The sequence below is a fragment of the Coenobita brevimanus genome, chromosome 26, assembly GCF_032717465.1.
Source record: "Coenobita brevimanus isolate Jiangsu-jjx chromosome 26, ASM3271746v2, whole genome shotgun sequence".
Lineage (NCBI taxonomy): Eukaryota > Metazoa > Arthropoda > Malacostraca > Decapoda > Coenobitidae > Coenobita > Coenobita brevimanus.
The window spans coordinates 44,286,477-44,299,327 of record NC_136979.1 but is presented as its reverse complement, the minus strand read 5'-3'; the positions used below and the strand labels follow the sequence as shown (position 1 = coordinate 44,299,327).

Sequence of the window (12,851 nt, the reverse complement as noted above, 5' to 3'; positions counted from 1 at the left end):
AGACAACACTTTACTGTTGAATCCTTTAAGAGACAGCTGAAAGCCCTTCTTTTTCAAAATGCTATGACCTGGAGAGAAGTACTATGACGGATGATTATAGGGTTTAATTATTGCCACTTTCATGTATATATGATGTAGCTTGTATTATATACAAGAAATGTCACAATTCTTATAATTGTAAAAAATAATGTATGGGTGTCAAGCACTAGTGAAATCCCAAAGGAAGAACTGGCACTTTTGAGAAACAAAAGGCCAGATTATTATTATTATTATTATTCAACATATATATAAAGAGGTAGTATCTAATATTTCCTCACCCTGCCCTTGGGTGGCAAGGGAGGTCCGGATGATGATGATGATGATGATGATGATGATGATGATGATGATGATGATCTAAAATTAATAAAAGCATGCCATCCTTGTGTGAATACTGCAAAATTTGTAAGGAAATTTAATAAATACCAATTTAAGGCCCTTTCACACATTCTAGAACAGCCAGTTTTTACTTAACATTAAATTTCTGCCCAAACAGAGACTGAATGAGTCAAAATACTCACTAGGCATAATTTACAGTCTGAACAAGCAATGTATTCAGAACCTAACTTGCACTAAATGTAGCAGAAATTAAATAATATAAGGCCACTCAAAGAGCAAGTTGCAATCACATGCCATCAATGATATTTCAATTTCCGTTTATGATATATATAAACAATTCACGCTACGTCATATATACGTGTTCTATTTGTATTTTATATTGAGATATATGACATTACTGTGCTTCACAGTATCACACAGCAGTGTAGGTATTTAACAAAGTATTTTGTTTTTTAAACAGCATGGGGAATGTGTTTGTCCAAATCATGGAGCCATTTAGCAGAATACTAGGCTTTTCAGAAGCACCCCATTCTGAGCATATAATACTCTATAGGTATAGGTGTTTAATATAATAGTTTTCAAGTGGGGAAATTTTCAAATCTGACAGACATGTGAGCGGGAGGCAGGCAGGCTGGTGGCGACTTTCACTGTGTTGCGAAGTTGCTCAATTTTCTTTTAAGTTTTACTTGTTGGTCTCATGCTGAATTAAACTATTCTTTCATTAATCGTCAGGTAAGTAATTGTTCTACACAGAAAAGTGTGTCACTTTAAAGTGACAAATAAATCTTCTATTGAAGGAGTAACCATGGCATATCAGTGATACAAGATGAGGTACCTCAGAGCTCAGACTGACAGTTCCCATCAAGTGCTAGCAAGTGTAGCTGGCCTAATCTACGGACGCATTTCACCCACATTTTGCTACAATGCCATTCACTTTTACAAACATGGAGTATGCAGATATGATTGTTATCTATAGGTTCTGCAATGGCAACGCTGAAGCATCAGCAAGAGAATACAGACGGAAATATCCAAACAGAAGCCCAGATGCAAAAGTGTTTTACCACTTCTACCAGCATCTCCAGGACAAAGTTTATTTTCTTGGAGTTGGAGCCACAGCTGAACGCATGGAAAGGCAAGAAGGTTAGGCCTCCCGTGAAAACCTCTTAAAAAAGTGTCTAGACTTTTACCTCAGGGGTGGTGTGGAAAAAAAAAAGTCAAAACCAGAGAAAAATTGCTCCGAGGTAACTGCTGTGCATAGTGGTGAGCGTGGTGTGGCAGGTGTACAGTTACCTCATTGCCTCACCACTACCTTTCATCGTCACTCGGCTGGTCCACTCACACACTGACGATTAATGAAAGAATAGTTTAATCCAGAATAAGAATGACGAGTAAAATTTAAAAGAAAGTTGAGTAACTTGGCAAACACAGCGAAGGTTACCACCAGCCCGCCCGCCTCCCGCTCACATATGTCAGATTTAAAAATTTCCCCACTTGTAAAATATTACATTAAATGCCTATACTTATAGAGTATTTTATGCTTAGAATTGCATAAGCTTGCATTTCCCAGCGTTTAAGGAAAAACTCATGAATCACCCTGTATATTGGCCAAGATAGGAAATGAGGAATTTCTGGTGTCTTCATGTAGTTCCCCGCCATGCTGCCAGGTGCACCATTGTCATTCTAGGGATAAATCTCAAACCGTCGACAAAAACACAGCGATTCTCAGGCATTTGGAGTGAAGATGCCTGTGTTTGAACGTGCAGTGGTAGGCTGTTCGTCGGATTCAAGAAAAATGCTAATCAGTATCCTTCTATGGCTGAGGTTAGAGGCTGGGCAAAATTTCCCTCAGCTAAGAAGGAACCAAAACGATGAAAGCATTGGGAAAATAGATGTAAATGGAATGGAGGATGGAAGGCTACGAGATTCCATGCAATATGCTCGAGACATTTTACTGACTGGATAGGAAATGGGTTATCATCCCAATTTGTTAATAAATGGGGATCTGGGAATACCAATAATTTCCCATTAACACAAACAGTCCGTCTCAATTCACCTACAATCTTGCAATCACTTGGCTCAACTTGATCCAGTAAATTGAAATGTTCAAGAGTTTCTCACTAGCTGTATTAGTTTCCCTTTACTATATCCTGAATGAGGCACTGATCTTTGTCTTAAGAACATAAGAAGAGAGGATAACTGCAGTAGGCCGGTTGGCCCATGCTAGGCAGCTCCTAGAAGAGTAACTGAACTACTAGAATGAGATAAGGATAGCAAAGAAGAAGGCTCTCCCCCGCCCTCCAAACCCTCCAGCCGAAGCCGGCAGGAAAAAGTCAGAAAGAACACCACGCCGTATAGAAAAACTGGCGTGGACATTTTACAGGAAAGTGTGAAAGGAGAATAGAGACTATCATAGTGTAACCTGAAAAGAAAATTTATTTTTGAATTAGTATTGGTTATAATATTTTCTTTATTCTATATCCACCCCTTATTTGTCATATGCTTATCTAGCCTATGCTTGAAACTCTCAATGGAAGAGGCAGCAACTACTTTACTAGGTATTGTTTAAGCTGTGCAACAGTCCAATTTTCAAACAAATTTGGCTCCATGCTGCATGGGTGAATCACACTGCCGGTGTCGTATGCACGAAGTGATTTGTGCCGGAAGTTACCAGTCCCTTTTCTTTAGCTTATATTAACCTAACCAAACCAAACCTACACTAACCTTATCTTAGATCACCCTAACCTAAATAAACTAAACTAACCTTAATTCATGAAATGACTGATTTCATGATCTGCCTGTAACATACATATATATATTTATCTATATATCGACCCATAATTACCTATAGGTCAGTAAGACATCCAACCATCTTCCTGACACATGTATTTCATAAAATGTTGTCGATAAATGGCACAAGATAACATGCAGATACTTTCAGTATAGCAGCTAAGAGGGCAATCAGCGCATGCACACTGAGCGGAATGTTAACTTCCAGCATGTTGCTCCGTGCAGACAACACCCGCGGGGTCGGTCAGCTGGGCTGGCTTAGTTACTGTTCAAGCCGGGAAACATATTTCGGTATATGTGCAAGATACAGGCAAGTCCCAGATAATATGCAATCGCATAACGAGAATTCGCTAATACGAGGTCTTGACATTTGCACCACCGCCTGTATAACGAGCAGGTAAAATTCCCAAAAATCCCAACTTACAAGAATGGATACGATTGGGGGGGGGGGGGGGGGGGGGGTTTTCATGCGCATTAACCCTTTATTCCTGCTTAAAATTTTCTGACACAGGTGTTGGTGGTCAGTGGAAGTTACTTGGCTAGTTGTTCACCCATCCCTATTTTATCTATAATTTATGCTATTTTGCTTATACAGTATTAATGCTGTTTTTAAAATTCAGGTGTACAGTAATCCCGCCTTTTTTGCGGATTTTTTGTCTACGGTTTTGCCCTCTTGCGGATTTTCTTAGCATTAATAAGTTCAACTAAAATATCCTTGAATATACAGAAAACAAAAAATTTGAAATTCCTGCAGCTTTCAATTGTAGCACGGTAAACTCACGCCACCCTCTGTCCCTTTCCCGCGGCCCCTCTGCCAGTGTTACCATATCTAGCATAATTTTATTCTTTTAGCATAATTTTGATCAAATTTTCGAGTCTGGAATATTTTTTAGCATATTAGAAGTTTTAGCATCATTCTAGCATAATTTAGAATGGAATGGAATATTTTTGGAATAATTTTATAAAAGCTACAAATCAGAGAGAGAGAGAGAGAGACGAATAAGGTAAGAAGATGTTTGAATAGTTGGTTACTTTCAGTCTGGGCTAGGTTGGGTTGGATTAGGTTAGGTTAGGTTGGATTAGATTAGGTTAAGTTCGGTTTGGTTAGGATAAGTTTGAGCTTTGTATTTTACCCACGAAACCTAGGTTTTTCCAATGGATTTTGGTATGATTCATTCGATTTTCAGCTTCATTTCAGTCGGAAATGACCATTTTCTGTTTCCCCCCCCTCCCTTTAACCCCCGATTCCCCAAAGATCCCCCATTATTGCAGGGGGATGGGGGGGGGGGTCATAAAAAAATCTGGTTATTTCCGACGGAAATGATGCTCAAAATCGAATGAATGACATCAAAATCCATCAGAAAAACGTGTTTCGTGGAAAAAAGCAGTATGGGCAGAAAACCGATATTTATCCTCTTACTGTATGTAGGTTCATTTTAATATTTTCATAGTAAACAATACATAATTAATATGTAGCACGAATATGTATAGAATTTTATCATTTAGCTTCAAGTTAGCATAATTCATTTTTTACTTGGAACAAATTTGCTCAATCTAGCATAATTTTTTCATTGCCCTAGCATAATTTCGTTGTTTGGATATGGCAACACTGCTCTCTGCTCCGTATTCCTCAGTCCACGCCTGACTGCCTTACGTGTCTGGTGTGCTTGTAACAGAACTATGATATGAGCCTCTTGCCTCCCACTAGCTTTCCACATGGCCCCAGGACGTAAGCCAGCCTCACCAAAGACTAATAATACAATTAGTAAGAACTCCAAAGTGACAAAACGATCAAGAAAAGTTATGACCTTAGCAGAGAAAATTGTTACTGGACAAGCTAAGAAACGACCATGCGAGTGTTTGCTATCACCAGTTAATGTATCTTTTTATTTTGTACTGTTTTGTGAATAAATGTGTAGATAATTGTGTATTACAGTACGGTGTTTACGTTTTTCCTTCATAATGGAGTATGTGCTTTCAATCTTGTAAGAAGGTATTTCGGGATGAGTATGGAGGTTTCGGGACAATTCGCAGTCACAACAAACACAAGACAATTCGCCTTCATTAATGAAGATAGCTATGGGTGACGCTAGAATATAATTCAAAGGTGACTACATCGAGGAAGAAACAAGTTAATTATTGACTAAAGGTGCAACTAATAAATAATATCCAGAACCTACGCTACTGAACATAGACTTTGCTGGATCCCCCTGAAATATAGTTATTAAAGTACTGATTAATTAATAATAAGTATATTTATAAAAGTATCGATTAGTATATTTATAGAATGGCGGGGAATCGTCCAGGGTGCGAATTGTTCTGAAGGGGAATCGTCCATGTTTTGACGGGGAATTGTCTGACGGCGAATTGTCTCGCATCAGTATGGATATGGATTGTGTGATGGGCAGCATGGTGGACACAAGTGCAAGATTCAATTGTTAATAGAGTATTCGCGAAATTGACTTTTCGCGGGGATTACAAGAACGCAACTACTGCGAAATATGCGGGATTACTGTATTACCCTCTTGTATTAACCCGTTATTCCAGCTCAAAAAGATCAACATGTCAGTTTTGGTGGTTTGGGGGGAGGTTATTCGGAGCCCTTGCTCCCAAACCCTATTTTTCCGATAAGTTCTTCACTTCGTTTAACAAGAATTCGGCTAACGAGCAAAATCCTTGCTCCAAATTACCTCGTAAGATTGGGACCTGCCTGTGCTACATACTGTGTTACTAAGATCAGGAGATGACTGCCATGTAATGGAACATACTGCAATGAAATACTTGGACGAATTCACTGAATGCTGCTGCTGGATTTAAAGAAAAATGAGTGAAGTACAGTAAAACAATATAACAGACTTCAACAGACCGGAATTCACTTTTATCGGACTCAAGGAGCTACCAGACTAAATTCCTATATATCGGAATAAGTCCAATAAGCCAGAAGCAGTCTGGACAGCCTGACCACTTTAGCTATGTTCACCACAGTTAGGTAAATAAAATACATGTTTATCAGTGCACAGTACTGTATTATTATATATATATATTATGCCATCTGATTAATGTAGTGAAGTTATAACACAGTAGAGTACCACGATGGTAGTCAAAACAGTTTAATAACCATTCATGCAATCCAGACTAATGTCTAATATATCAAAAAAGTCTAGGTTAGCAGGGGGAAGTCCAGATGTCGCTTTAATCGGAATTTCGTGTTTTTCGGAATGGTTTGGGCCCCAATTAGTCCGTTATAGTGAGGTCTTACTGTATGTACTGAATATATCCCAAGACGAACGAACACAAGGACAAAGAATCACTTGCAATTATTGTACAATACTGCACATAATTACATATTATCCATCCATCCATCATCCAATCCTATGTTCCCTCATGAGGAGCATAGGAGCCTGGGGCTAGGCAGTTGGTCCTACCATTTAAGATGAGAGTGACCAGCCTCACTCATCCCAGAGTGGCATTACGTGAACAATAAACCCCAACCACCCCTTGGATATAAACCTTCACCGGCTCAATCCGACTAGAGCACAATAATTACCCACTTAACCACCAGGCACCAGAATTTGGTTATATGGTTACCACCCAGCATAGTAAATGGTTTCCTGGTGTACAGGAAACTATACAGAAAATAAATGAGATATATACATTCATCAGAAATATATACGTACTTATGGATATTTCGAGTTGTCCACAATTTCAATTTTCTGGCCGGAAGCTACATTATGGACACCTGGCAGGCTAGGCCATGAACTAGAATTCGTGATGACTCCAATTTAGCCAACCTCCATACCAAATACTGCGTAGGTACTCCCAGTCGGCTATCCATTCAGTATCAAGCCAGATAATGTGTCACTACCTTAAGCTAAACATCTCGACCCTCTGTCCTAAAAATTTTCCAACAGTATTACCCACGAGTAAAACATTATAATCAAGCATAAAATACAATACAGTACTGATACAATACATATAGTGCTGTCATCAGGGTGGGAAGATTTTGCTTCGAATTTATGTGTCCCACGCTAGTGATTTCTGAAACTGATGTGCCCAACATTAGCATTATTTTCCCTGGTGTTTTCTTTGAAAATGTACCAATTTTGACGTTCTTTACTGTATAGTAATGGTTTCTGTAGCACTGTAGTTTTTTATTAACTGTTCTGTAGTAGAGACTTAGGTAGTGCAATTAAATCCAATTTTGCAATATGGTTCAAAACAAGTTATAACATTTTGTTCTTAGATCAAAGGAGGTTTTCTGGTTTACATTATGCAAATCCTGATACTTTTTCAACAAAGTGTAAAGGATGGTATGAAACAGTGAAACTTCATGGATACTTTATGCAAATTCACAATTTTTTTATGGTAAGAAATAGTAATCATTACCTGACAGAAAATTAGAGTACTGATATACACTAGACCCAATCACTAAGCTATCAACATTTTTCAGTCCACATTCCACTTTTACTCTAGTTCTCAACTTCATTTCATCACTTATGCGCTGTGCACCTATGTCCATCTATGTGATGCCTGTTTTGTCCCCTTGTCTTGCCACTGGAGTACTGCCCTTTCTGGCTGAAATTTCAGCAGGCTTGGGTCATTAACTTTGACTTCAATTAAGTAATTCAAGGTGTCATTATGCAATGAATTACGAGTAGTATCCTTCACAACATTCATGTTACTGAACCCTCGCTCCACAATGGGTATGCTCATAGAGATCATAATCATCATCTCTAGCAAAGGATGTTTTGCAGGTCATGTGCAGGGAGTAGCAACTAATCTCTGAACACATCCTTTGGTGGAGATATTCTCATGTTTTCCACATGAAACTTGAAGGGCATCCACTCCCTTTGTGCAGCATCCACCTCAACTTCTGTCATTAGTGAAGAAAAGTGTGTAACCAGATGTTGAATGGAGTCCATCCTGTAGCTGGCCAACTCTCTGCAGTTGTATGGCAAGTGCATAACTGAACACTGTGAAGTCACACAGTGATGGCTGTTGAAGGGCCCTGAAATGCAAGTCTCTGCTCACTATCCAACAGTTCAGCTGATCTAGATGAAGATTATCCAGTTGTGGTTAGTATTATCAATAAGAGTTACTCTTCTGAACTCCTTTTCACGAGTTAGGGAGGATACTTTGACACCAAGCCAGTACTTCATCGTCAGTATTAGTACAAACTCTAGTTGTGGGACAACATTAATGACCATGAAATCATAATCCTGGAAAGCTTCACTGAGATGGGTAATTATGCTGGTGACGTCCATCATAAAGTTCGGGAATAAAACAACCTTTGGTGAGTAACTTACTCAGCAGGCCCCTCATTTTGTTAGTATCATTTCCGTTCGAGGAAGCAGCATGTCTTCAAAATGAGTAATGGTTGCAGAGTAATTAATAATGAGAGCCATTAGGGCTCTCATTACTGATCTCAGAACCAATTTTTCGCTTCAAGATGGTGGCATAAGTTATCAATATTCCATAACAGCTGAGGAGCAGGATATATAACTACAGTCGACCCTCGATTCAACGGACTAATGGGGGGGACGAGTGTCCGTTGCTTGAAAATGAAGGGGAAAAATAGCCTAAAACTCGAAAAATAACAAAAGAAATACAATGGTATCGAAGATAAGGTCCACGATGCTATCGCAGACTAGAATACCTTACAATACCCATTTTGTATGGACCATTATATTACGACTTGCTTCATGGTGTATTGCACAGTACAGTACAGTACAGTACTTTGTTACAGTAATTTTTTATGTTCAACTATAGTATCATTTATTTTTGTACCAACCCGCTGGCTTGGTGGGAGTTTCTAGGCGGGAAACATCTAATCTCTCGCACTGCCACCTACCAGCCTACCGGGAAACTTTCAAATAACGGACAAGTGACTGGTGTCCAGAGCGATTCTCTGCCAGCAGATATTGTCCATTTCTTCCAAAACCTGTTGATTCAGAGTCCATAGAATTGAAGGTCATCTGTAATTATAAGCAGTATTCTTGACTGAAGTTTCATGTATAGCAATGTATCTACTTGTCCGTCAAGCACAGGGCACATGGACTTTAAAATTCACTTGCCCCGCACTATCTGGCTTGCCAGGCAATACATTTCCTGCCCTGGTTGGCATCAATGGAGGGCAGATACATCCTCACTATACAGTAGTCAGAGCACTAGGGCAAGTAGAACTGATGGGCCACAAGGTTAGTCACCGCACTACGGCATCCAGCAAGGCAAAGGAGGCCACAGACTAAGTCACAACATTTGAGGTTAGCCATTGCATGGGTCACAAAAGCAGAGTGCACAGATACGTCCTCACTGTATGGCACCCACAGGAGAGAATTAACGAGTGATAATAGGCCTGGCAGGTTGCAGGGGCTTCCTGTGTGCTGACTGGATCTTATGTCTGACCTGGCTGATACACCTCACCACCAGAAAGTGCATAGTACTGCCAATTGCTTCCCATTTCTGAGCCAGATGTTGCTTAATTTTGCAAGATGTTGTTTTAATAGAGCCGAGCAAACAGCATCATACACTACGACAACAGATAATCAAGATTATTGTATAATCGTTTAGCAGCTGCAATTATAAACTGGATTCAAGGAATTAAAAGAAGTTTCCTAGGCATTTTGTGGCGGGTGTCAAACAGCTGGCAAATGATAGTGCATTCAACCTTAGCTGATCTTGTGCTGGTATGGCACATTCCTCCTCCGTTACATATTTCCCCATCTACATATAGGCTTGAAAACATGAGAGCAACCAACAACATACCAAATGAAATGAGACACACAAAGCCCTACCTCTCTTTTTAACTCCTGAGGGACTTGTAGCTGCGTCCCCGGTGGAGCCTTAATAGCAAATACGGTCTTATCTTTGTAATCCTGGATGGTGTGAAGGTCTTGGTATGTGATATAGGCCAGCGTTTTATCTTGACTCAACTGTCGAAGATCTCTCTCTGAGAAAGTCATAATGCAAATCAGTCCATGCAACATGCACATGTGAATATTTATTATCCAGTGCTTTTTTGCTCCAACTGGAGTGTAAAAGCCCAGGGAGAGGCTACCCAGTCCCGACATGCAAGGCGTGGGCAACCAACCTAGTGGTGTTATATGGCAATAAAGCCCAACCATCCCTTATTGGCCCTATCCAGTTGAAAAGAATTTTTTACCATTTCTTTAATCACCAACTGTATTGTTCAATCTTAAGCTAATGAGATAAGCCAGAGTTAGCCAAGTACCAGAGTTTGGTATGACCATCTGCACTGTCTACCCCACTAACTGCCTGAAGAACATTATGTGACCACCTAGTGTAGTAGAAATGAGCTAAACATGAATAAAGGAATTTAACATGTGACTGAAGTTTGTAAAGAGCTGAGTATACAAGGAAGGAAATGTAGTGGAGTACCTACCCTGTGTAAGGGATGTGAAACAGTGGGCTGCAAGAAGAACAATAAGAAAGGTGGAAGACATGGAACAAGAAAATCTAATTTGTGATATTTACACTTAAAGCATTGTTAAAAGGAATTTAATACAGTACAGTATATACAATCTTGAGTTAAGTCCTGATATATATACTCACCCACCAGTTCAAACCACTATATGTGGAAATGCTGGCAAAGCAGTAGCCAGACAATCACCAAGCTAGTAACCACGTGTGAGAGGGGTGGGATTAAGAGGGAGAGTGGTCTGGGGAGATAATGGCTCCCAATGCTTTTAACCTGAAATTACTAAACCTCTCCCATAACTAAAATAGTAGGCTGTGGTCACTTGAAAGTCAATAATCCTTATTCCTTAATAATGGGGTAGGAATGACTCTCCTTAGTTTATGATCAAACTGATCCTCCAATCTGTATTGATTCTCTACTCTGGTGACACCTGGCCTTCAAATGAGCCAAAGTATAGGAGTGAGAGTTAGGGATGTCTGTCAGGTCAAAACATATGTGCTGTATCCCCATTCTCCCATCCCCATCGCTCTTACAGTTACTAAAGAGGCTACTGCTTTGTTAGCACCATTCTCACATTCACTGCTGGTAAGCAGTGGGTTAGTGTACAATGAAGAAACTTAAGTTTACATAAAAACTTTCCATTGTGGTGCACTACTTTGAAGCACACAATCCTGAATCATTCTTATACAGCTCAATCGTTAATATGAGTCTATACCTCTACTCATACAGGATCTTCCCCAGTAGAAAAATAAAAAATATATATACAGTATATACACTCAATCCTCGTAAATCGCGTGTTTATAAATCACGGCTAAGTGGCAGTCAGATTGCCGGCACCCTTAAAGCCCTGTTAAGTCACGAAAATCGCTGACCTAGGCACCGAAGTGGGCCTTTTCCGGGGAAAATCGTAAACCGCGGCATTCAATTTGAAAATCACGACCCAACAACCAATCACCACCCGTCCCTGGTGGCAAGTGTGCATACTAAAGCCGCCACATTGTTGTTGTTCTTCCCGCCGGTCCACACACTACAGACCATCGCCATGGAGTACAAGAGCTACCTGCCTCTCTTTGTGAACCTCTCCCTCCCCTGGCCTCCTACCTTCCATGGCCCCTCCTGAAACCCCAATGAAGTGCTCTAAGCAGTATGGCATCAAGAAGCAGCCGCTGTTGTCGTACAGTCAACGTTTGGAGCTCATTTGTCGTGTTGAGAAGGGAGCACCCTTACCTCATGCTGAGAGGTTCTAAATTCTTCCCTACACCACCTCGCTCCATTCACTTAAGCAATATCGTCATAGGATTAAGGTGAGATCCCTTAACATTGCTTATTTCTATTAAATACATGCAATGAATCTTCCTAAATTTGTATGTTTGTATATGATGGTGCCCAGATAGGTGTAGGTAGGGTGCTGTGCGGGGTGGTTGGCCAAAGTCCAGACCAAAATTAATTTTCCACATGAGGTATTATTTATAAGCCACGGAATTTGTAAATCGCGGCAGTGGTCCAGACTCAATTTGCCGTGATTTACGAGGACTGTGTGTGTGTGTGTGTATATATATATATATATATATATATATATATATAGAGACTATATATATATATATATATACAGTATATATATATATATATATATATATATATATATATATATATATATATATATATATACAGTATATATATATATATATATATATATATATATATATATATATACAGTATATATATATATATATATATATATATATATATATACAGTATATATATATATATATATATATATATATATATATATTATTAATTTATTAATACTCAAGATGACGAAACAAAATAAGTTTCAAAGCAAGCCTGAGGACAGTAAATCACCCATGGGGATGAGGGTGGGTTCATGGAATGTGGGAAGTTTGAGGCGAAGAGCGGGGAAGTCATTGAGGCATTCAGTAGGAGGTGGGTGGATGTGGCATATTTGCAGGAAGTCCGGTACAGGGGTGGATCAGCCAGAAGGACTGTTGGGAAGGACTGTTGCTATAAGTTGTTTTGGCAAGGGGGGACAGACGGCTATGGAGGTGTTGGTGTGATGGTTGCGGAGAAATGGGTGGAATATGTTATGAATGTTTTGAGAGTAAGTGATAGGATATTGGTAGTGAAAATTCTGTTGGGCAGAAAGATAGCTGCGATTATATGGGCATATGCTCCTCAGGCATGATTGGATGAAGCAGAGAAAGATAGATTTTGGGATGATTTAATACATGTA

General features: G+C 39.6%; 1 protein-coding gene across 1 annotated transcript in view; it reads right to left on the bottom strand.

Annotated features, from left to right (window-relative positions):
- The window catches only part of LOC145394206 (transcription factor E2F3-like), a 114,457-nt gene that overhangs the window by 48,316 nt on the left and 53,290 nt on the right, over window positions 1-12,851 (bottom strand). Inside the window, exon 6 of the mRNA XM_080268195.1 lies at window positions 9,957-10,111. Coding sequence (XP_080124321.1) covers window positions 9,957-10,111 — 155 coding nt within the window. The remainder of the gene's footprint in view (window positions 1-9,956; window positions 10,112-12,851) is intronic.